This window comes from Odocoileus virginianus, chromosome 26 (genome assembly GCF_023699985.2).
Source record: "Odocoileus virginianus isolate 20LAN1187 ecotype Illinois chromosome 26, Ovbor_1.2, whole genome shotgun sequence".
Classification (NCBI taxonomy): Eukaryota; Metazoa; Chordata; class Mammalia; order Artiodactyla; family Cervidae; genus Odocoileus; species Odocoileus virginianus.
The window spans coordinates 35,497,015-35,523,023 of record NC_069699.1 but is presented as its reverse complement, the minus strand read 5'-3'; the positions used below and the strand labels follow the sequence as shown (position 1 = coordinate 35,523,023).

At 42.9% G+C, this 26,009-nt stretch overlaps 1 protein-coding gene across 17 annotated transcripts in view; it reads right to left on the bottom strand.

The window, feature by feature from the left end:
- Window positions 1-26,009, bottom strand: part of CADPS (calcium dependent secretion activator) — a 479,809-nt gene that overhangs the window by 166,460 nt on the left and 287,340 nt on the right. For all 17 annotated transcript variants that reach the window (XM_070455753.1, XM_070455747.1, XM_070455750.1 and 14 more), the window contains exons 7-8: window positions 22,065-22,176; window positions 14,681-14,820 (exon numbers count right to left, since the gene is read on the bottom strand). In XM_070455753.1, coding sequence (XP_070311854.1) covers window positions 14,681-14,820; window positions 22,065-22,176 — 252 coding nt within the window. The remainder of the gene's footprint in view (window positions 1-14,680; window positions 14,821-22,064; window positions 22,177-26,009) is intronic.

The window sequence follows — 26,009 nt, the reverse complement described above, 5'->3', positions numbered from 1 at the left end:
GAAAACGTACACTGTTTGACAAATTTCAGGGGCTTCTGGGAGTGGCTGGTGGCCAAAGCACTCAGACTTTCAAGCCACAGACCAGAGTCATCCGGGTCCTCATGTTCATTCCTCAGTTGCAAGTGCAGCTGATTTTTACCTCTTGCAAAGGTCCTCACTCTGCTCACACCTCCCGCCTTTCAGTCCCAGGCCACATTTGAGGGCCACAGTCAACCACAGACCAGAATGATTTGCATCCTCTTTCTGGCCTTAGGACGGATCCTACCATCTGCACATTCTAGCATGGATTTCCCTGGGGAAACACTTTCACTGAGTCTCCCCTGTAGACATGTAGACTTCAGCCACTCACACTGCACTTCCATGATTTATTTCAAATCAGTCCATCTATCATGTAATTTACTTGCCTTTTTTTTCTTTAACTTATTTAACATGAATAAGTTTATTTTGAAAGGAACTGTCATATCATGTTTATATTGATATTCTAATCTTATACTGCATAATACACATTAAAATATGTAACTCTTTAACTATATGCTTATCTGTATATCATAAATGCTGCTGTGTCGCATCAGTGGTGAGTATACACTTGGTGAAACCTTAGCCTGCAGAGACAAAACAGAGCATCTGCATCTGGCTCGTCTATGCTCTCTGAATTCAGCTTCTGTATCTTATGGCATCTCTACTCTCTGACCACAGCATAGTTTCCCATCCCATTACCTTTGTACATGTTATGGTACCTGGAATACCTTCTCCCTGATCCCTACGTCAGAATTCATATTCTTCCTAAGTTTGTACTCTTACCTTGATGCCATCACCTCCTGGGCCCTGCATATAATTCTGCTGGTTGTTACAATGGTCATACTGCTATAATTTCTTTATTTTCCTATGTATTGTTTCTACTGGATTGTGAGTTCCTTGAAGGAAGGAAACTTCTTTCTTTTTTTCTAAATACTCCATTCTAAATTCCTAGCACAATTTTTGATGTATGGTAGGTGGTCAATATACATTTGCATAATATTTGTATAATATTTCAATTAGTTCTGAATGCCAGGCTCTTGAGAAACCAGAGCCATCTTTATAAAGTTTTCTGATGAGAGTTTCAAACATGGCATAGAGGCATGCATTTCTTTGCAAAGTTTTTTGACATTTTTTTCCTCTCAAAATATATCCCATCTATTTTTTTTTTTTAATGTGGATCATTTTTAAAATCTTTACTGAAGTGTTGCAATATTGTTTCTATTTTATGTTTTGGTGCAAGGCACGTGGGATCTCAGCTTCTCCACTACGGATTGAACTTGTGCCTCTTGCAATGGACAGCCAGGGATGTTCCCTATCTGATGTATTTCTGTATCTACTGCCACTCCCCATTCAAGTTATTATCAACTCTATCTGGGCCACTATTCCTGTGGCTCCTACCTGGTCTCCCTGCTTTCACTGGAACTCCATTTGTTATATAACAGAAACACAGTGACTTTTTAATGGGTCAACTAGATCAGAGAAGGAGATAGCAATCTACTCCAGTATTCTTGCCTGGAGAATCCCAGGGACAGAGGAGCCTGGTGGGCTGCTGTCTATGGGGTCGCACAGAGTCGGACATGACTGAAGCGACTTAGCATGCATGCATGCGTTGGAGTAGGAAATGGCAACCCACTCCAGTATTCTTGCCTGGAGAATCCCAGGGACAGAGGAGCCTGGTGGGCTGCTGTCTACGGGGTCGCAGAGTCAGACACGACTGAAGCGACTTAGCAGCAGCAGCAGATCAGGAATACACTCAATCTAAATAAGAGTGGGAAACTATGAGAGAGTTTCAAGTAGGGGGCAGTGACACATTTATGTTTCTAATTAAGATGAGCCCAGTGGCTGCTGAGTGGTTCATGCACTGTAGATTGAAAGGGCAAGAAGGAAGGCAGGGAAATCATTGAGGAGATGGTTACAGGGGTGCGGACCAGAGGATTGTGGCTGAGGCTGTGGAAAAGGCTGGTTGGCTGGTAAGTCTATCAGCTCTGAGGCCAACATGGTCAGCTCTGGTTATGTGGATCATCTAGCTGCCTTGGACAGTGCTCTTAACCTTCTTGAAATATATTAATGTATGGACGGTGCTCTTAATCTTCTTGAAATATATTAATGTATCCATAGAAGAAATGAACATTAAAAGGAAGCCTCAGCCAAGTCTAAGGACAGAGCGGCTTATTGGTCTGTACTGATTAAGAGTATACTCTTCCAGTTCTAGTTCTGCTGCTTAATCCAAGATGTTGGACAAGATACTTAACCACTTGGTACTCTGGAAAAGCATGGCCAGAAACAGTTCTCTCTTGCAGGGTTGTTGTGTGGATTAAATGAGATGATGCTTGTGAAGTATAAGCACAAAGTATGGCAAGAAGCAGATGCACAATGAATGTCAGTCTAATTATAGAACATACAAAAGCATATCATTACTAATAGTTATTAAGAGCAACATATGTGGTAAGATTGTATTTGAACTGTGGTGTCAGAGAAGACTCTTGAGAGTTCCGTGGACTGCAAGGAGATCCAACCAGTCCATCCTAAAGGAGATCAGTCCTGGGTGTTCACTGGAAGGACTGATGCTGAAGCTGAAACTCCAGTACTTTGGCCACCTCATGTGAAGAGTTGACTCACTGGAAAAGACCTTGATGCTGGGAGGGATTGGGGGCAGGAGGAGAAGGGGGTGGCAGAAGATGAGATGGCTGGATGGCATCACCAACTCGATGGTCATGAGTTTGAGTAAACTCCGGGAGCTGGTGATGGACAGGGAGGCCTGGCGTGCTTCGATTCATGGGGTCCCAAAGAGTCAGACTAGACTGAGCGACTGAACTGAACTGAACTGATGTGGTAACAACTCTCTTTGCACATATGTACACAGGGAAATAGGTGAAATGAAAGATCAAATAAAGACAATAGGCAAAGATTTTTGCATTTTAGTAATGACTGGTAAAACTGTAACAATTTCATACTTTTCTAGCAGCTACTACCCATTTTTTCTTTCTTCTTGACCTAAATATGCATAAAGAGATTTAAAAAAACAAACACAGCTACTACATCTAAAGAGTTATAGTTCTTTTAAGTTGTTGTTTTTTTTTTTTTTGGTGTGGACCATTTTTAAAGTCTTTATTGAATTTGTTACAATACTGCTTCTGTTTTATGTTTTGGCTTTTTTGGCCACAAGGCATGTGGGATCTTAGTTCCTGACCAGGAATCAAACCACACCCCCTGCATCGAAGGCAAAGTCTTAACCACTGGACTGCCAGGGAAGTCCCATAAAGTGTAGTTTTAACTGAGGAGAAGGCAAGTAGGAAAATGAGTTCACTTGAAGTCACAGAATATAATTCATACGGAATCATTAGTTTAATAGAAATACCAGCTACTGCTGAGCGAAGCCTTACTGTTCTGTGTGGTGCCCAGTACTTTACATGAATTGATTCTACCCACTTGGAGGAGTGAAGAGCTTGAATCTGGAGCCATGTTGCCTAGGGTCCTGAGATACTATACATCTCTGCCTCAGCTTTCTCCTCTGTACAATGGAGATAATAACAGTAGTACCTACTTCAAGCACTGTTGTAAGGATTAAAGTAGCTAATAAAGTAGAAAGTGCTTAGAACAATATCTGGCACAAAGTAAGAACTTACTACTCAGCATGTCACTATGTCATTACTCCTATGTTACAGCTAAGGGAAATGAAGTTCAGAAAGCTCAAGTAACTTCTCGAGGGCTTCAAGCTGGTGAATGACATCACCAGAATTTACACCTGGAACAGTGGTTCTAGACTGCCCTTTCAGCATGCTATTCTTCCTCTTGCAAATCGCAAACTTTGGCTTTTTTTAATCGAACTAAGAACATGAATGGCTATTCCAATCAGAGAAGACTTGTGGTTAAAAGCTACTGAATAGGAAAGCTGAGTGGGATCAGAGAAAAATTAATCCTCCTTTAGAAAGTATCATTTGGTTTGCCTGAAAGAAGAGTTTTCCATCTGAGGTTTTCCTCAGAATTTATTGCTAATCTGGCACGTAACAGAAGATGTCAAAACTGAGAAAAATTGAGGGCTACAATGTACTGTTTCTGTCTAGTCAGCTCCAGCTCTGTATTTTCTTAGGTTGGAACATGCTCCTTAAGCAGAATGGAATGCACCTGGAGCAGATGGAATTCTTTCACTGTAGATACACAGGTGGTTCCCCCCCACTGCTCCCCACCTCACACTCCAGCTCCTCATCCTACAGACAGACCTGTGTGGGCAGTGGCCTTCAGCTGTCTCTTCAAGCCATCCAGATATGCAGAGATCTGGATTTCGGAATAGACATATCAATATTATAGTGCTGTGAGCCTAAGCTAAGCTGAAGGGCTGCATCTTAAACTCAAGGTGGAAGTGCTGAGGTGGGAATTAGCCTGCCACTAGCTATCTTTTGGCTTAGCTACCCCATGCCTCAGTTTACTCAGCTATCAAATGGGGATGGCACAGCATCTACCTCATTTGGTTGTTGTGAGGAGTGATGAAGATGACTTACATAGTAACTGGCACATAGTAAGTGCTCAGTAATGTTAAGCATTATGGATGTTTGTTGTTATTATTATTAGTAGTAAAACACAGTGGTCCTAGTAGAAAGAATTATTGAGCTGGCCAGAAAGTTTGTTTGGGTTTTTCATATGATGTCACAGATAATCCCGAACAAACTTTTGGTCAACCCACTACATGCAATTACCAACTCTGTAAAGGATTCATCATTGGATTCTCTATTTCAATTTGTGTTCGGCTTTTGGCACACATCTGCTGGGAAATAAAGCAAGGTTCACATATTTGGGTTTGAGGCTCCAGGCAAAACTCTGCATCATGATTCTAACATATCCTTGCTTGTAGCATTTTCTTAAAATCCATGCCTGTGAGACACTGACATCCCTGCCATTCACTGGTGGCATTTTAGCTATATGAGAGTCCAGAGTGAACTACAAAGGACTACAAAGGGAGGAGAAAGATCCACTTGGGTTCAGTTCAACGTTGGGGCCAGGAAATCTTGAACAAATGCATGGAGGAGTCAGTCCCTGGCACCAGCATCCCTCTGCTCTGGGACCATCTAGCACAGGAGCACCCAGGATGAGGCTTGCCTAGTTGTCATTTGTGTAAAAAAAAAACAAACCAAGGGGCAGTTTCCAAAGTGCAGTCTGTGAATGTCCTCAGCTCTGTTTATTAAGCAGTCTGTGTTCAGCACTAGGTGAGCATACAGAGGGTGTTCAGTGGCTTATCGTGGGGAAATGCTGATTGTGTGTCCTCGGATGTCTCCTCGGGTGCCCAGAGATGAGCCTCCCGTGCAGGCAGAAGAGTACATGGCCCCCTCACAACATCTGCCAGAACCACTTTCCCCTTACGAAGGGGTAGCGGTGGCTGAGAGAGACATGGAAACCAGGGAGGCGGAGGTTTCATTGTTGGGGGGCTGTGAAACCACAAGTCATGGAGGAGCCTAGAAATGAAGAACTGGTGCCACCTGGGTCGAAGTGGAGAGTGAGCCTCGGTCCTCAGCATGTAGGAGGCCGCACTAGCTCTCCTCCGTGTCCCTCCACTCCTGTGTCACCACGGTGCCTGCACCATCACAATATAATAAGGCAGAGATCGCTTTGAAGACAAAAGAGGACAAAAGCCATTATTTCTACTAGGATGCTTCCCTCCATTCATTGAGGAATGAAAGGGATTACCAAGTGCTAAGGCTCCAGGTGCTTCCATCTTTCTGCAGCATCTCAGCAGGAAAGGCATGCACTGAGAAAAGGTGCAAAGGATAGATGAAAGCAAATGACATGGACGATGACAAAAGCCACCACTACCAACTCTCCTGTAGCTGTGGCTGTGGCTCTTCCCATGCTTCAGATCCTGTCCTACATGCTTTACAGTTATCAACTCATTTAAGCCTCACAACAATCCTCTAGGACAAATACCATTACCTCCATCTCAGGCTGAGCAAAATGAGGTTCAGAGAGGAATACGTTCGAGTCTTGACCTAATTGGCATTTATATAAAGCAATATGATGAAGATGGAATGGAATAATAAAGTATTCAACTAATTCAAAAGAAGGTAGAAACAGAGGGAAGAAGGGAATAAATATCAGTTGGGACACACAGAAAACAAACATCAAGATGACAAATAGCAATTTAATTTAAGCAATGTTATCAATAGCCACATTAAATAGAAATAGGCTGAATATCCCAATTAAAAGGATATTTAGTGCACAATGGCAGAGATCTTCAGGTCAGATTAAAAAAGGCAGACCTAACTATGATTCCTGCAAAAAATACACTTTAAATCTAAAGACACAAATAGGCAAGAAAATAAAAGGATGCAAAACGATTTATGATGCCAACATTAGTTTTTTAAAAATCTGGAGTGTTTACATTTATTACTGTCATGCCAAATAAATTTCAGAGCCAAAATATTACCAGGGATAAGGATCAATTTATAGTGATGAAAGGGTCAATTCATCAAGACATGGTCATTTTAAATGTTGATGCATCTAATAAAAGAGCTTCAAAATGTATGATGCAAAGATGGACAGCTTCAAAACATATGATGTGAAAATGGACAGAACTCTCAAGCAGAAAGAAATAAAGCCACAATTATAGTCAGACTTAAATGATACATAGAAAATCAATAAGAATTTAGATGATTTAAATAACATTATCAGCTAACTTGATTTAATTGATCTAATTATAGACAATAAGCCTATGGGAAATAAAGTGGAATCCCAAATATATCCAATTAGGTCATTCTAGGTAGTACTGAGAGACTATGTCAAAATGAGTGGTGCCTTGAAGAGTTATGGGGCAGGAAGAAGAATGTGACTGTTTTGAAGAACAGGAAGTCTAGAGCAATGGCACAGCTAAAAAGATGGAAGAGGAAAGGGGATTTTTAAGAAGCATGGCTGACAATTTTTTCAGTCATTTTTTTTTCCTTTTCTTTTATTTTTATTAGTTGGAGGCTAACTACTTCACAATATTTCAGTGGGTTTTGTCATACATTGACATGAATCAGCCATGGAGTTACATGTATTCCCCATCCCGATCCCCCCTCCCACCTCCCTCTCCACCCGATTCCTCTGGGTCTTCCCAGTGCACCAGGCCCGAGCACTTGTCTCATGTACCCAACCTGGACTGGTGATCTGTTTCACCCTAGATAATATACATGCTGTTCTTTCAAAACATCCCACCCTCGCCTTCTACCACAGAGTCCACAAGTCTGTTCTATACATCAGAGTCTCTTTTTCTGTTTTGCATATAGGGTTATCGTTACCATCTTTCTAAAGTCCATATATATGTGTTAGTATACTGTAATGGTCTTTATCTTTCTGGCTTACTTCGCTCTGTATAATGGGCTCCAGTTTCATCCATCTCATTAGAACTGATTCAAATGAATTCTTTTTAACGGCTGAGTAATATTCCATGGTGTATATGTACCACAGCTTCCTCATCCATTCATCTGCTGATGGGCATCTGGGTTGCTTCCATGTCCTGGCTATTATAAACAGTGCTGCGATGAACACTGGGGTGCACGTGTCTCTTTCAGATCTGGTTTCCTTGGTGTGTATGCCCAGAAGTGGGATTGCTGGGTCATATGGCAGTTCTATTTCCAGTTTTTTAAGAAATCTCCACACTGTTTTCCATAGTGGCTGTACTAGTTTGCATTACCACCAACAGTGTAAGAGGGTTCCCTTTTCTCCACACCCTCTCCAGCATTTATTGCTTGTAGACTTTTGGATAGCAGCCATCCTGACTGGCGTGTAATGGTACCTCATTGTGGTTTTGATTTGCATTTCTCTGATAATGAGTGATGTTGAGCATCTTTTCATGTGTGTGTTAGCCATCTGTATGTCTTCTTTGGAGAAATGTCTGTTTAGATCTTTGGCCCATTTTTTGATTGGGTCATTTATTTTTCTGGAATTGAGCTGCAGGAGTTGCTTGTATATTTTTCAGATTAATCCTTTGTCTGTTGCTTCATTTGCTATTATTTTCTCCCAATCTGAGGGCTGTCTTTTCACCTTACTTATAGTTTCCTTTGTTGTGCAAAAGCTTTTAAGTTTCATTAGGTCCCATTTGTTTATTTTTGCTTTTATTTCCAATATTCTGGGAGGTGGGTCATAGAGGATCCTGCTGTGATTTATGTCAGAGAGTGTTTTGCCTATGTTCTCCTCTAGGAGTTTTATAGTTTCTGGTCTTACATTTAGATCTTTAATCCATTTTGATTTTATTTTTGTGTATGGTGTTAGAAAGTGTTCTAGTTTCATTCTTTTACAGGTGGTTGGCCAGTTTTCCCAGCACCACTTGTTAAAGAGGTTGTCTTTTTTCCATTGTATATCTTTGCCTCCTTTGTCGAAAATAAGGTGTCCATAGGTACGTGGATTTATCTCTGGGCTTTCTATTCTCTTCCATTGATCTATATTTCTGTCTTTGTGCCAGTACCATACTGTCTTGATGACTGTGGCTTTGTAGTAGAGCCTGAAGTCAGGCAGGTTGATTCCTCTAGTTCCATTCTTCTTTCTCAAGATTACTTTAGCTATTTGAGGTTTTTTGTATTTCCATACAAATTGTGAAATTATTTGTTCTAGTTCTGTGAAAAATACCATTGGTAGCTTGATAGGGATTGCATTGAATCTATAGATTGCTTTGGGTAGAATAGCCATTTTGACAATATTGATTCTTCCAATACATGAACACGGTATATTTCTCCATCTGTTTGTGTCCTCTTTGATTTCTTTCATCAGTGTTTTATAGTTTTCTATATATAGGTCTTTTGTTTCTTTAGGTAGATATACTCTTAAGTATTTTATTCTTTTTGTTGCAATGGTGAATGGTACTGTTTCCTTAATTTCTCTTTCTGTTTTTTCATTGTTAGTGTATAGGAATGCAAAGGATTTCTATGTGTTAATTTTATATCCTGCCACTTTACTATATTCATTGATTAGCTCTAGTAATTTTCTGGTAGAGTCTTTAGGGTTTTCTATGTAGAGGATCATGTCATCTGCAAACAGTGAGAGTGTCAGTTCTTCTTTTCCTATCTGGATTCCTTTGACTTCTTTTTCTGCTCTGACTGCTGTGGCCAAAACTTCCAAAACTATGTTGAATAGTAGTGGTGAGAGTGGGCACCCTTGTCTTGTTCCTGATTTCAGGGGAAATGCTTTCAATTTTTCACCATTGAGGGTGATGCTTGCTGTGGGTTTGTCATATATAGCTTTTATTATGTTGAGGTATATTCCTTCTATTCCTGCTTTCTGGAGAGTTTTAATCATAAATGAGTGTTGAATTTTGTCAAAGGCTTTCTCTGCATCTATTGAGATAATCATATGGTTTTTATCTTTCAATTTGTTAATGTGGTGTATCACATTGATTGATTTTCGGACATTAAAGAATCCTTGCATTCCTGGGATAAAGCCCACTTGGTCATGGTGTATGATTTTTTTAATATGTTGCTGGATTCTGTTTGCTAGAATTTTGTTAAGGATTTTTGCATCTATGTTCATCAGTGATATTCGCCTGTAGTTTTCTTTTTTTGTGGCATCTTTGTCTGGTTTTGGAATTAGGGTGATGGTGGTCTCATAGAATGAGTTTGGAAGTTTACCTTCTTCTGCAATTTTCTGGAAGAGTTTGAGTAAGATAGGTGTTAGCTCTTCTCTAAATTTTTGGTAGAATTCAGCTGTGAAGCTATCTGGTCCTGGGCTTTTGTTTGCTGGAAGATTTCTGATTACAGTTTCGATTCCCTTGCTTGTGATGGCTCTGTGAAGATCTTCTATTTCTTCCTGGTTCAGTTTTGGAAAGTTATACTTTTCTAAGAATTTGTCCATTTCTTCCAAGTTGTCCATTTTATTGGCATAGAGCCACTGGTAGTAGTCTCTTATGATCCTTTGTATTTCAGTGTTGTCTGTTGTGATCTCTCCCTTTTCATTTCTAATTTTGTTAATAAGGTTCTTCTCTCTTTGTTTCTTAATGAGTCTTGCTAATGGTTTGTCAATTCTTTGTCAGTCATTTTGAAAGATGTTTTCATTGGGTATATAGATCTGAGTACATTAAAGGTGTTGCTCTTCTGTCTTCCCACTTGTAATGTTTCTTTCTCTAAGCATTTTGAAATATATATTCATTTATTTATTTTGGCTGCACTAGGTCTAAGTTGCAGCATGTGGGGTCTAGTTCCCTGACCAGGAATCAAACCTGTGCCCCTCGCATAGGGAGCATGGGGTCTTAGCCACTGGACCACCAGGGAAGGCCCTCACTTCTAATGTTTCTAACAAGCACTGTTTTGTTCTTTCTTACATTTATTTATTTGTTAATTGAAGGATAATTGCCTTACAGAATTTTATTGTTTTCTGTCAAACCTCAACATGAATCAGCCATAGGAATACATGTATCCTCTCCCTTTTGAGCTCCCTCCCATCTCCTCCCCATCCCACCCCTCTAGGTTGATACAGGGCCCCTGTTTGGGTTTCCGGAGCCGTGCAGCAGATTCCCATTGGCTATCTATTTACACGGGGTAATGTGAGTTTCCACGTCACTCTCTCCACACGTCTCACCCTCTCCTCCCCTCTGCTGTTTTGTTCTTCCGTGTGCAGCATTTTGCTGTCCTCCGGCTGCTTTTATGATTTGCTCTTTATCACTGGCTATCAACATTATACTTACGCTGTTTTTCTAGGTTTTTTTCCCCATGTTTCTTAAACATGTGTTTGCTGAACTTTTTGAAGTTTTATAGTTTTTATTAAATAAAAAAAAATCAGCCAAAAAAAAGAAGAATTGCTGTAAATTACTTCTTCTTGAGTGGACTGTGGTTCACTGAATGAATTCTTAGTGGAGCTATGGGAAGCTCTGTATTTTATTCATGTTTCAGGTCCTCCATCAAGTTGATTTCTTTCATTTCAAATGGAAAGAAAACACAATCCTAGAACTGACTCTGATGCTTACTCTGTCCTGGGCAAGTGTGCTCACCACGATAAACCTCAGTTTTCCTACGATAAACCTCAGTTTTCCTATTCGTAAAGTGGACATTCATTCATCCATATTCATTTATATAGCAACAAATTTAATGAACTTTTAGTACAGTCAGGCCCTGTACTAGCTTCTTTGAACAAAGAAGATAAATGCCTCTGCTGAGAAGGAACTCAAAGTCCAGTGGGGAAGACAGATCACAAAATAATAAATGAAGTAATAGCTGGTATGTGAGATGACTGTAAGTGCTCTGGTGAAAACAAAGAAGGGTGAGAGAGAGAAAAAGGCAGAGAGAACAGGTGGACCAGGAAAGGCATTTGATAAGGTGCCAGAGAGGTGCAGAAATCAAGGGGAGTCGTGTGGGTACCTGGGTGGGGGAGAAGGCACTTCCCCAAGGCAGAGGAAACAGGGGGGGCGAGGGCCCTGAGGTGGGGGTACACGTGAAGTCTTTGGTGAAGAGCAAGGGGGCCTGTGAGGCTGGAGCCATGACCAAGGTCAGACAGGCAATGGAGTCTTTATCAGATAGGGTCTTGGGGCCACAGAAACAACGCTGACCTTCATTCTAGATGAGCTTGGGGAATCACTGGAGATTTTCCAGCATTCAGGTGGGAGGATCTGACTCGTGTTTCTTAAAAATATTGCGCTGGCTCCAGAGTGGGAGATAGCTGACAGGAAGCAAGGGCAGCAGCCAGGGAACTGCTTACGAGGCAAGCGCAACAAGCGAGGGGGTGCAGCGGTGGTGACGGGCGGTAAACTCTAGATTTACCTTGGAGGCGGAATGAAGAGGACTTGATGATGGGTGAGGTGAAGTGTGGGAGACAGAAACCTGTCAGAGATGACTCCAAGGATCTTGGTCTGAGCAGCTGAGGGAAGGGAAAGACTATTTACTAAGATGGAGGGATAATGATACCTAATCCTTGGGAGGCTGTTTCAGGGATAAAATGAGATGATGCAAATGCATGCAGTTCCAGAACCTGAAAGCATCATATGGATACAAAAGATGAAGAATTAGAAAGTCACTGAAGAGCTGCTCATGCTCAAACATCCCCAATACTCCTATCTTAAAGCCAAAGACCAGTGCTGATTTTCTCGCTGATAATTTCCCATTCAATCAAGAAAGCTATTCAAATGGCCCAGTGGCTCATTCCAGCGACCACAGTCCACACAAAAAAAGAGTCAATCATAGTAATTCTAATGTTTCTTTTAGAATTTTAACAAACATTGAACTAGGTACAATTTATTGGGGTGGCCAAAAAGTTCATTCAGTTTTAAGTAAAAATTAAAAACATATTTTTTATTTTCACCAAGAACTTCATTGAACAATGTATTTACTAATCAAACAAAGTTTTTCACCAACCCAATATAATCTCAGCTGTAATTCTTAAAAATTCCTTTCTCTCATTCTCTAAGCTGTGACACGATTCTGATATTTCTATCCTCCTTCCCCATATAACAGGGCTTCATAAAGCTATTTTAAGTTCAAATGCAAAAAAAAAAAATAAATAGTTGAGAACACTTTTTTCCTTGCATCATCCCTTGAGTAGCTAAGGTTGTTCTGATTTTAGGGCACAGTGGGTCAGACCATGTTTTAAGGCAACCACCATTCACTTTTCAGAGCAGCTCTATGCCCTCCTGGTATATTTCCTGGCAGGGGTAGTTTTTAAATGGCAGCTTAGTAAACTGAAATAGCTGTGAAGCCCATCAGAAGTGAGTTACAGATTTATCCTGTCATCCATAAGATCAAGATGGCCTGAAATATGTTAATAATTCTACAACTGAATCAAGAGAAAAATTACTTAACTCAGACTGGTTAGAGAAATGAAGAGAGTGTAAAAAATAGGAATTTGTCTGATGAGGAAAGGGATATGTATGTCAAATGTTTGCAGTGGGGATTAAAGAACAGAGTGTTTATAAAATTCCTAGTTCAGAGCTTCAAAGGGGCCTAGAAAGTGGGGTGAGCTACTGATCTTTTTAAGGAAGCTTTTTTTTTTTTTTGAAGCATATTTAAGGACAGATACATTCATTCATATTCTCTTTTTTGTCTGCTTTATCCTCTTCACTTCGCCCTTATCCCCTCCATACTGCTCACTCATGTTCTTGTTCTGTTAGCAAATATATACCAAGTATTTATGAGACAATGTCTGCATCAGACCCAAAATCTGTTTCTGGGTGCCAGAGGAACCCAACAGAATTCTCAAATCCTTTGTCTTAAAAGTAGGATATTTATATTGAACAAGACAAGATTTTAGGGAGAAATTCCATTTAACATTTTGGGAATAAGTGTAAGGAATATGATAAGGAGGAAAAGCTGACCTCAGAAACATGTCACAATCATTTTCATGAGTTGCTAATGTAACTGAAGCGAAGCTGGATGCCCTCCATGAGGGATGGTTGGAAAAGGACAGAACATATAGCAGAGCCATGGCTCACTCTCCTACAGCCTTTGCACAGCCACAGGCAGAAGAGCTTTGCTAAAATCCCACCTCACACTCTAGGAACAGTCTGGCTAGCAGATAATGCCATGGAAATTCCTCAAATCTCAGCCAGAGCCCAGGTTCAGGACCTGGTCCTTAGTTTGTGGGAGGCCTTTGCTTCCTCTGGAGTTCCTCATACCTGACCCCCTCCAGTGCCCTGGCTGGTATCTTTCCCTCAAATCCTGAGCCTTCTCTGTTCCCTAGAACCTGGAAGCACCAAGACCAGAGTGCTGCTCTCTACTCGGATGACAGGCTGCCGTGGTCTGCCCAGTTGCTGGGATGTGAACCGCCTATCCTGACCACATACCTCTGGACCTCTCATCCCTCTGGATCTCTCATGGGCTTCAGTTTAAATGTCTTAACCAGTGGCTAGTTCAGGGTATTTGGATTATAAATTCCCCAAATCTCTAGCACAAAACCAAGCTTCAATTTTCATGTCAATTTTACCACTTAAAGCAGAATGATAGCTGGTTGGCTGTGGTACGTGCAGAATCCGTGGAAAACAACCCACGCCCTTTCACTGGTTAAGCATTCCCCTTATCAGAGTTAAACAGTCCAACTCCTTTCTAAGTGATCACATTTTCTGAGCTTGTGGGATCCAAGCAATTTAGCTTTGGGTGATGGTGCTCAATATAAACCCACGTGTCAATAAACATTTCCTGTACAAACCACTGGTTTGATCTATAAAATAAAACTATGTTTTATCTATTTTTTTTATCCTACTTGAAATTACTTTATTGGTCATTCCTCTCAAATCTTAAGAAACTTAAGACAAATTTTCCACTTTGTGGTTAATTTAAATGCTACGCTAAACACTAAAACTGATTCAATGTGAATTGATTGTTTGAAGGTTGCCTAAGGCAACTGCTCACACCTCCTGGATGTGATTGTTAATGAAGGTGTAAGTGCATGTGTCGGAGAGTCAGAAAGATCTAGATGCCTTTAAGAAGGTACGTGAAGCCAGTAAAATCTCATAAACCAGAGCCTGGGGCTGGGAAGGTTTTGAACTGTACTGGAAATTTTTTTAGAAAGGAGAAAGAAACAACTATCCTGACAGTTTAGCAAAAATGCAAATACAGTAATCATAAGGATTAAGGAAGTCTATAGTAAATATCATAGTCATGTATTTTAATAATCTCTCATATATTTCTTTATATTTTATTCCATGTCATTCTCCAAAGAACTTTTTTTTTTTTAAAATAAAGAAATGGATGAAGAAATTACCCCTCAAAGAAGGAGCACTTACCCAGAATGCTTCATATTCTGAGGTTTATCCATTCGGACAGCAAGTTTGATTTTGAGGTCTTGATCGGGGCAGTTTTTGGAGACTGTCATTTTGTGCCACTCTGACTGTTTGGGGCTGTTGGGGGTGGGATGGAGAATAACCTGCAGGGAAAAAAGACAACCATCTTAGCCAGAAAATAGGAACACAATATGGATATGTTTTCACAGATGAAAAACTTTGCTGCTGAGAATTGAGGGTCTTATCCATGCTCCACGGCCAGCAGGAAGGCAGTTAAGGCCTAAACATCAGCCTTAAATCCAAGGATCCACCTACCAACTATGGCTGACTGGTGCCACGCAGCCGGGCCTGAGGACAGAAGTGGCATTCTTGGTTTTCTTCTCTCTCTCCCTGGCTAATTCTGAAAGGGCAGGGATCATAATTTCTGTGATCATGCTTCTGAGTAAAGCAACACAGAACTAAGAATGAACTCCACATATTACTCTCCTCAAAGATGGCTGCAAAGAAGGAAGAAACATCCTTCTATAGTAGAAAGAACGTCTATTCCTTTTCCCATTCTTCAGGATTTCTTCTGCTATCTCGAGAGGAGAAATCCCATTAGGGTTGCAGGGGAAGGAGGAAGGGACATGATTTGATGGGACAGGCTTAGAGTTCCACACTTCAACCTGGATGTGACATCACAGAGCACCCAGCTCTGTCCTGGCCCAGAGGGAAGCACACACAGCTCGAAGAAGGATAGGCTCTGAGGAAAGGCCTGTCACCAGGGTGCTTCAGAGATGACAAAGTGACGTGGGTCTTCCGTCCCACCTCTCATTGTCACAGGTGCCGTAAGTGAAGCCAGAAGGGGACCCACTTCTATAAATCCACTTTTTCCTGATGTGACAGAGCTCTCACCCAGGAGTCACCTGGGGTCCAGGGAGCACGCATTCAAGAGGACCGAAGTATCTGGAAAACCCCCTAAACAAAGGGAATGTGAACCAAACACAGGCGTGACCAAAGCCGGGCCTCTGCTTCTGGGATGGTAGAGAGCCCTGGTTTGGTGCATGCTGTTTGGCCTGTTTTCAAAGCCTCTCTTTTCTCCAGGTGCAGCAAAGGCAGCCCCCTGCAGTCTGCAGGAGGACGAGGGAGGAGGCGGTCAGAGCCTCAGGGCTGGACACTCCGGCCTTCCAGGGGCTGTCCGCCTCAGTGCGGTCACGCAGGCTTGGCCTGCGCTTGGAGGGAGGAGCACACAGCTTCCTGTGGGACTGAGGAGCAAGGGCCTGGAGCGGAACAGGAGATCATGGCAGGAAAATAAAATCAGCCCACTTCGACATGTCTTGCCTGCTGATTTTTGACCCCTTCTGATTCTAGGCCTGACCCTTTTATTAATCCACTCAGTTTTGTCTTTCTGATGAAACAGAATTTGTACATTCTTGATAACTCCAACATTTGAGTCCTTTTAAGGTCTAAAGACCTGATTAAAATACAAGAAGGCCTGATTTTTCAAAACTGAGGCTGCCAACATTTTTGGAACATTACAGACTTCAGTAAATTTTTTTTAAGCAAGTAGCCAAAAACCTGTAAATAGATTACTAGTAATATAAAAATTAATATAAATATATATAAAACATATATCCATTTTATATGCTGTATCTTTACTTTATATTAATACTGCATTACATATATTTTAAAACATACACAAACAGAAGTTTTTAAAAGATGGGTTAAAGATTAAAAAAAAAACTTCTATTTTTATTTTTTACTTTATTAATGCTTTTTGACAGTGCCATTCTTGCGGGATCTCAGCTCCCTGACCAGGTATTGAACCTGTGACCCTCCCAATGGAAGCACAGGCCACCAGGGAAGTGCCCTCAAACTCTAGTTTTAAACATCTTGCTAATGCTGGTGGCTTTCTACTATTATTAGCTATATGTTAAGGAACCATGTACAGTAATACAAGGCTCACTGTTAGTGATACCAGATGTGAATCCGTGGTTCAAGAGGACTTAATGGATAATTTCATACTGTTTTGATGGACATCTCATCCTGAGCACACTGGCATTGTTTTTATCTCATGACATGGATGGCAGAACATTAGCAGGACTGATGTCACCTCCACTGTTTTCACATTTTTTGCCAGACTTGTAATACCAGCACTGTCTTTAAATCATAGCTCTTCTGTAGTAATCTTTCTGGTCATTTTCTCATTTTGTGAGGGCTGATTTAGTGGAAATTTCTATCACAAAATGTCATCAGTCCACTTACCTGGCACTAGTGAACCGTGACATGCCTTGGGCCACCGGAAGGAAACCAGTCACGGTGCCACTGGGTTGTAGAGATCTCTCGTTATCTTTCAAGATAACGCCTGTCCCTCTAGGTCACCTCCATCATGTTCCACATCCTGAGAGCCCAGACTGTGGAGGCAGAGAGTGGGCCCTGCTGATCTTGGTGAAGCTGACCTTGTCAGCTGTGCTCGTTTGGCCCAAGAGGTGATGAGTGGGGAGAGGGGGTGATGTGTTGGGAAACAAGGATGGGGCGGAGCTGATAAGGGAAACACCACGAGGGCCAGAACAGCAGCAGGTAAGGCCCAGGGCCTCCTTCTGCTTCTGCTCATTTGGCAAAATCGAAACAGGCACTGGGTACCCAGAGCTCATTAACAGGCCATCCACCATATGGATCCTGGGCACATTTCCCATTGGCAATATGCTGTCCATTCGCTGACACAAATGGCCACAGATCATCACTGTCCACTCCACAAAGGCTTCTTCCCCCATTTGATCACTCCCTGGGGAGACCTCGTCTCTAGGGTGGATAGAGAGATGAGTTCACTGCAGTCTTCCTCCATCTTCATCCCCACCCTGCCATGTGCCCGACAGGCTGCCAAATCCTTTGTAAGTGTCAGCCCCGCTGAATTATTAGGGTCCTTCTGGGGGCACATGAGTACACATGAGTCCTGAGTAGTCCAGACACCTCATCTAGACATTCCAGGCTGCTAATCAAGCACTTTGTCATCTCAGCCGTGGTCCATGTGTGTTGTGCTTTGATGTGGTAATGCTGATGCGGGAACACATGCCATCCCGAGCAGTAAGCTGCATGCCAGCCGGCCCCAGCTTCCCTTCAGTACCTGGGCATCCAGACAGATCTTTCTGGTGGATGGCTTTACACTGAGTCTTTACCTGGCTTTATTTACCTGACTGATCCCCTCCAACACTTAGCCTGTAAGTCTCTCCTGATCTCTGCATTCTCCTGGGTCAGTGTTTCTGCTCCTCAGACTAGAATATATCCCCTTGCTATGTGTTCCCCAGGCATCTTTCTCTACCAGAGCACTCACCACACTACCCTGTAATTTCTGGGTTTTTGTCTCCATCCCTTATATTTTGTGAGGTTACGGACTTTTTTCTGTCATTCCTGTTTGCTCTGTGCATGGCACACATGACCAGACATGGCAGGCCTGCAATCCTATTTGATGAATGTGTTTGACAGCACTGCAGTGTTGGCAAGAGTGTGGGGAAACAGACATTCCCTCATGCCTTTTGAGAATTATAAATTGGGGTACACTCTTTGGGGCCTCCCAGTTGGCATTAGTGGTAAATAATCTGCCTGCCAATGCAGGAGATCAAGGGACACAGGTTGGATACCTGGGTTGGAAAAATCCCCTGGAGTAGGAAATCACAATCCACTCCAGTGTTCCTGCTTGGAAAATTTCATGGACAGAGAAGTCTGGTGGGCTACAGTCAGCGGGGCAACAAAGAGTCGGGCACAACTGAGCGACTGAGCACATGTACTCTTTAGGGGACAATTTGGTAGTTATCGGTCAAATTTCAATTTTCATGCAACAAGGTATTTTTTGAAATTTACCCTATTTATGTACACAAACATGCAAAGAAATAAACAAGGTAATTCACAGAGGCACTGTTTACACAGCCAGAGAGTGGAGACAGTCTAAACAAATACATGTACATAATGTACGTGGCTATGAAAACAAGAGGGAAGTCAATATGTGGTGATACAGACTGATCTCCAAATATGCTGGTATTTCGAGTGAAGTGCGGAGCAATATGTATCCAACTATGCTCTTTTTCTCTCTCTTTTTTAAGAGAGATATATGCAAATATGTTTGTACATACTATGTTTATACCTCCTAAGAATATCCGGGGAAGAATACACAACACATCAAAAACAAGGTTTTTCTCTGGTAATAGATACTAAAGTTAGGTGGGTGGGCTCATTCATTTTCATTACATATCTATTTTGATTATTATTTTTTTAGTATATGAATAAATTACTTTTTAGTTAGCAAGATGAATAAAAATGAAACATAAAAACACAAGTAGAACCAACTAAATACTATTACATGAAGGAACTTAGCACCAGAATCTTTGAATGTGGCTGTCTCCTGCTAAACTTGGGAAGAATCAATGCATAGAAACACTCAGTTGAAGGAATCTCCCCCAAACTCCCCTCCCAGGGGGAGAATGGCTACATGTGTATATACATATGGCTGAGTCACTCTGCCGTGCACCCGAACCTATCACAACGCTGTTAACTGACTATGTCTGCATGCTCAGTCACTAAGTCGTGACCGACTCTCTGCGACCCCATGGGCTGTATGTGTAGCCCACCAAGCTCCTCTGTCCATGGGATTTTCCAGGCAAGAACACTAGAGTGGGTTGCTATTTCCTTCTCCAGAGGATCTTCCTGACTCAAGGATTGAGCTTGTATCTCCTGCATTGGTAGGGGGATTCTTCACCACTGAGTCCCCTGGGAAGCCCCATTAATTGGCTGTTTGTTGTTGTCGTTGAGTTGCTAAGTTGTGTTTGACTCTGAAACCTCATGGACTGCACAGCTTCACTCTGCAGCACACCAGGTTCCTCGGTCCTCCACCATCTCCCCGAGTTTGCTCAAATTCATGTCTGCTGAATGGGTGATGCTATCTAACCATCTCATCCTCGGCTGCTCCTTGTTAAAAAAGACCACTTCTGTCACCCAGCTGCTGCCTGTGGGGGTGCTGCCGGCAGAGGGCGCCCGCCCCTCCAGCACTAGGGCCAGGTAGGCTAGCTCCACTGCAAGGTGGAGTTTCCCAGGCAGGAAGGAGGGGTAAACTGCTCTCTGGCGGAATCTGCAATGAGACTGGAGGAAAGCATAATTCATTAAGAGATTAATGGCTGTGAGGGGCTGTGGCAAACTCACGGTCTTCACCCCAACAGCAGAGGAGTTTTATTTTTGCATGTGAACAAAATGGTGTAGTAAAAATAGCCCTAGAGATGAGGTGCCATAATTCCTGGCAAGTCACTTACCTCCTCTGGGCCCAAGAACAGAGGAGGGCAGGAACTGGACCTTCTCCCTAGGGTTCAGATGAAGGGTCAGTGAGGGGCTGTGGCCTGGCCAGTGGCAAACATGCAACAGCGTATGGGTCCTGAATGAGGGGTGGCTGTGTGTGTGCACGTGCACGCCCTGGAGGAGCCTGCCTTCCACAGCAATCAGTTTCTCATCTTTAAAGTAAAAGGCTTTGACTAGACCAGTGGGTTTTAACTTCTCTGAGCGGAAACAGTTTTAGGAAGCTGGCGAACACTTGGATTAGCAAGCATTACTACTTCCCCCGCCCCAACGTCTGTAAACAATTTCAAGGGGCTCCTGAGGCCCATGGAATGGACTCAGGTTGATGCCTCCTGAACTTGAGTCTGCTAACACTAATATTCTAGGTCTCTGAGACACTCATGACTCCTGATTTGAGGCTTCACGGAAAAAGAAAGGTTTGAAGAAAAAGAAAAGACAGGCTCCTTCCCCCATTCTGTGTGTCTCTTCCCCTAGGGATGGAAATGAGTATTTGTCATTTCACAAAGAAAACAGGTAAACTTCTTCTTACTTTAATCCCCCTTCTTTTTCGTGTGTGTGGGGAGAGGTCTTTTTGCTATTAGTCTTGTTTACTTTTTGTCTTATTTCAATCTGTGGTCTAGGTCCTAGTAATACGATTCTATAGAGTTCTACAGATGAAAACCAGTTAAAGGAAATGAAAAAACAAAGGTATGAAAAAGAAAGTCTGGTTAACGTGCTCTTACTGGTGTTCTTAGGCACGTGTACCTTAGGCGCGCCTTGAGGTATTCTGTCCCTGCACGACAGAGATGATGTGTCAGAGGCTCAGAGAGGTTAAGTGTCTTGGTTTGTGTCACAGAGCTTTCAGAAGGGAGTATGCACTCAACCACGGCAAACGAAATGTGCTGGGCTCTGGGTACAGGTATAAGGTGGTAAACAAAATAATGTCCAGTTTCATGCTCATGGTCTCTCTCTTGCAATGGGAAAGAGGGATGGGGGCCGGGGCAAAAAAGGGGGTAGGGGATTGAGAGGTACAAACCTCTATATATAAAATAAAGAAGACACAAGGCTATATTGTACAACGTAAGGAATATATCCAGTATTTTATAATAATTGTAAATTTGAGTATAATCTATGAAAATACTGAATCACCATGCTGAACACCTGAAACAAAACACTGTGAACTGACTACACTCCAATATTTTTAAAAAGGACAAAATTGCTTTCTATCTCCTTGGAATTTTTACAGTCCAGTGGGGGAGATAGAAGCCAAAATTTCTGTAAATTCTCTCAGTGATAAATTCTGGAGGATGTGAACAGGGAAGGAACTGAGGGGGTAAAGGCAGGAGGATGGGCAGTCCCCAAAGGGCTCTCCGAGGAGGAGGCGGCATTGATTAGAGAAGCAAGCAGCCTCTGGCAGGGCTGGGTGGTGGGAAGAGGGTCCCAGGCAGAGAGAAAGCCTCCTGAGATGAGGGAGAATCTGGCGTACTCGAGGGACTGAAATCTGGCCAGTGATGCCGGCGCATCTGGACGAGGGGTGAGGGGACAGAAAATGAGGCGGCTGGGGAGGTGGGCAGAGGCCAGGTCACATGGGTCTCTGGGCGTTGTGCTCCAGCTCTGATTTCACTGTGGAGCCGTGGCAGCACTATAAGCCAGCAAGGGGAAAAGTCCACTGGAGTTCTGAAAACACTAGCTGTTTGGTGCAGAGTCAGTCGGTAGCTGAGATGAAAGAAGAAATGATTCATAAAAGAAAGGATTCAAATAAGAATTAATATCTCAGTGGTGCTCAAAGGGATTGGTACCACCCCTTGAGATGTTTCAGAAATGTGGGGGACAGTTTTTGGTTGACAAAACAGTTGGCGCTGGCCTCTGTTGGTATTGAACGGGTGGGGCCCAGGGGTACTAATCACCCAACCACAAGTGAGCTATTCTCTACGATGATGAATCGTCCTGCATTCTGCCTGACTGTTGAATACTCCCATCAGATAGGAACGAAGGTAGAAAAAACTGCTGATGATCAACCGAGTCTAGATCCTAAATCTGTGTTTACACGTATACTCTTCAGTGTGCTTGCATGTTTCTAGGGAGCACTTACCCGTCCCAGCTCCTTGTCCTCCAAGGCCAGGACTCCCGTGCTCTCCGTGAACAGCTTCACCTTCACAGCGGGCAGTGCGTGGGTTGTAGAGAAGTCGCCCTGGGTGCCCCAGCTGTGGATGGAATCGGAGAGGTCACTGGCGAGCCCTCCACTGTCACAATGCTCAACTTAGCCCTGCCTTCCTCTTGGGTTGGGTGAACACAGGGTTAACCTGAGGCATTATCACTGGCTGTCACATCCCTCTTCCCTCCCCTCCCAAGCTGCCAGAATGACAGAAAGTGTTAATTAACTTGTTAGACAAATGCAAGACAGATGCTCAGAAAGTTGCCAGGGGTCTTCACAGAGCACTAGAAGGAATCACTTGGAATTAGCATGAAATCAAGTTGGTGAGAACTTTGTCCCATGCACTTGCTTTCCCCACAAACTACTCCAGGGTAACTGCTAACATTTTCTTGTAGCCAGGACTCAATCCCTAGTTCTTGGAAACTGCTGTTACAGATTTTTTGAGATGGTGCTTCCTCTGGCCGGACCTAACATATGACTACAATGAGACCTCACTAGGAGGGGGTTAGGGAGTCCTATTTCCACTGACATTCAAAGATATGTTGACTAGAGCGATGGCTGAAAGCTTAGCCCTGATAAAGAGGAATGAAGGTGGAAAGAGGTGATGAGGGAAACCCCCTTCCCCACTCACCAATCTCTGGGAACCATAGTGGATCTCCCGAGAGGGGAGCCCCTGGCTTACCTGGCATTTGCCAGTCTGGGTTGACATGAGCCCCTGATGGGCCCCTGACATGTGACCTTTTCATTCATTCGCATGATTCTCAGAGCCACTTCCATCCACTCTGTACCTGAAATAGTGTGATCTTCTTAAAGTGCTGAGTGGATTACACTGAGCTGCTGCCCTAAACCCTTCCACAGAACCTGCTCCATTGTGTGGGGGCCATCCAGACGCCGGGTGCGGTCTCCCCGCCATCCACCAGAGGGTCATGGGCTCTCCATCCTGCTACCTCCAGCTGCTGCCTGTATAGCTCCACCTGCTTGCAGTGTTCTCTCCACCCTACCCCTCTCCTGGCGAACTCTTCAGGGCTCCGCTTAAATAACCTACCCAGAGAATACGTCCCTTGAACTCCCAGTCTCAATTTGGTGCCAGTGTTAAACTCTCTTGAACGTACTGTTTAATTTTCTTTCCTAAGAATCACAGATTTGTAATGACTGATTTACTGTGGTGATTGTTTAGTAACTGAATCCTCTCATATTCTGTAAGCTCCATAAATGCATGACTGTGTATTTTGTTTATCTTGCATTACCACAGTACTTAGCACACAAAAGAAACTTAACAAATATTTGTTGAATAAATAAATTATGCAAATACATATTCTTTTACAGAATTAGGAAATAGGAATAGATATAATTTTCTACAGAAATGTTTCTCAGTTTGCCTACATAATGGTCAATTTCCATATTATAGATTACTCACTGAACATTATTTTTAATGATTGTAATATTATGGATGCATCATAATTTATTTAACCATTGCTCTATTACTGAGATTGGGTTGGACATTACTTTTTAACTTCATTTCTGTGTATTTCCTTGGGAATCAGGGAGTTAGATGGGAGATCATTTCTTCATTCATTCATCAACAAACACAGTAGTGCTCCTACAATGTTGTGGGAACTGCGCTCATCAATGATGATTTTCACGGTTTGGAAGTGATCATCCATTTCCAAAATGCTTTCCACACAGGTGGTGACTATCCTCCTACCATATGGGAAGGAGAGTGCAAATCACATGGCTTTTTGCCTCCTCTGGGTGTTCCTATTCGTTTTTTCTTCTGGCCAATTTTGTCACTGTTGTCTTCATGGGCATTTCTGTGGTAAATAGCAGGCTTGACTATTTCACTCTATGTTTGCTGGCTGTTTGTATTTCTTCATTTGTAAATGATGGAACCCTGGCTTCTAATCTCATGGTTGTACACAATAGGCTAAATCTCACTAACTTAACTCAAAAACATGAGGTACCTAGAGAGCTGGTAAGAGAGCACCAAATGGAGACAAGGGGCCATCCAGCTCCACGGGGATCCAAGTGTTTGAGGACCACGGAGACAACACCACAGTCACAGAGAGAAAGGCAGAGGACACGGAGAGCACGTGAGGCAGGGCGAGCAGCAACAGGCTTCAAATGCAACAGCAAAATGTGAGACGTACAGATGGAAGCAGCTCATTTTGCTCATCAGCTACTGCAGCTACTCCTAAGCGCCTAAGATGGGGAGCCTCTGTCCTAGCAAAGGCAACATGGCAAGGCGTGAGGTTCTGAACCCAACACTCCTCATTCAAATCCCGTTAAGTCACCGACAAATTGTAGGACGTGGGCGAGTCAATGTCCCTGAGCTTCAGTTTTCTTAGTGATAAAATAACATAATTTCAGAGAATAGTTATAAATAGCAGCAGGCTTCGGACAGGGTAAGAGCCCCTCAAACTCGAACTACCTTCCTTACCCAAATAATGATACATAGATGTATTCTAGAAACTGTGACACTCACTGATCTTTTGCATTATTCATTCAACACATATATATTAAGCACTTATTAACTATCTGACCCTTTGCTAGCAAACAAGAGGGACTTAACCCTTCCTACTACACAAGGTAAAAAGTTCATACTGTGCCCATTTCAAAGATGACAAGACTGAGAACTTCAAGATCTTGCCCATTGTATTCCAGTGAACTGTGATTGGTTTGGGCTGGAACCCAAATCTCTTAATTCCCATTTATAGCTCTTGCTGCTATTAATGTTGTAATATTCAACAGCAAGCATTATTAACAATTTGGCAGTGATCATTACTATTTATGATTAATTGTGCTATGAATTTCTTTGGGCATTTATCATGCTTAGTCAAGGAAATAAGGAAGATTCCTGATGGAAACCAAGAATATTCTAAAATGAGGTGCTCTATCACGGTCACAAAGATGCCTTGATCCCAGGTCCCTGGGCATTCCTCACACTGGATACCTGGGACACTGTCCCGGACACTGCTGTGTAAGGATTTTTCTGGCCTGTTTGGTGGGCATGAACCCAGTCTGCCTGGACCCCTGGTACCACCTAAGGCTGCTCAGCTCATGAGGCATTCAACATGACTCAGACCGTGGGGCAGGGCAAGGTCTCTGAGACCCCATCAGCTGGATGGAGTTCAAGCTGCTGGAGGCTGTCCTGACAACTCTGTCCCTTTGACCAGTGATTTCCTTTCCCTTCAACCAGGCTTGCAGCTGTGCCCCTGGCTTCCTACCATGACCCTTGGCTCACCTCAAGTTGCTTGGTTGCTTCCGACTCCCAGCTTATCCCCCAGATTTCAAAATGGTGACCCGGCCCAGTGGAGCAGGAAAAAAGAGAAAGCCCTCAGTGTAATCAGGACCAGCTATGTTATTTCCAGGGTCTGGCACAAAATGAAAATGTGGGCTCTTTGTTCAAAAGGCAGGAAAAAGTGCCCTTAAAGACACTAAAATACAGTGTTTTCCTTTCTCTGCATATTTCCTCTGTTCAAACACATGCATGTTATTCCATAAGACCCCACTTAGCTTACTCAAGGTCAAAGATAAAAGAATTAAGAATTTCAAGATAGGAATGAAGAGCATGAATGATACCAAAGGGTCTGCGTCTGAGGCCTGTGCAGCCACAGGGGTCACAAGCTCATGAATCAGGCTCTGAGCCCAAGGCCACCCTGTCTGTTTAGTGTGGTCAGAGAGCGGGCGATGGTGGTGGTCGGGGGGAAGGTCATCACAGTCACAGGACTCTGTGAATACTCCCAGCTCCTTTTGGCAATGCTTCCTATTAGGAGGTGCCCCAAGGAGATTTACTTATCAGTTCTTTCCCTGCCCCTCTCCCCTCTGGAAAAAAAAGTCATGGAAATGTTCACTCCTTGTCTTTTTCCAACCATGGAAAAGACC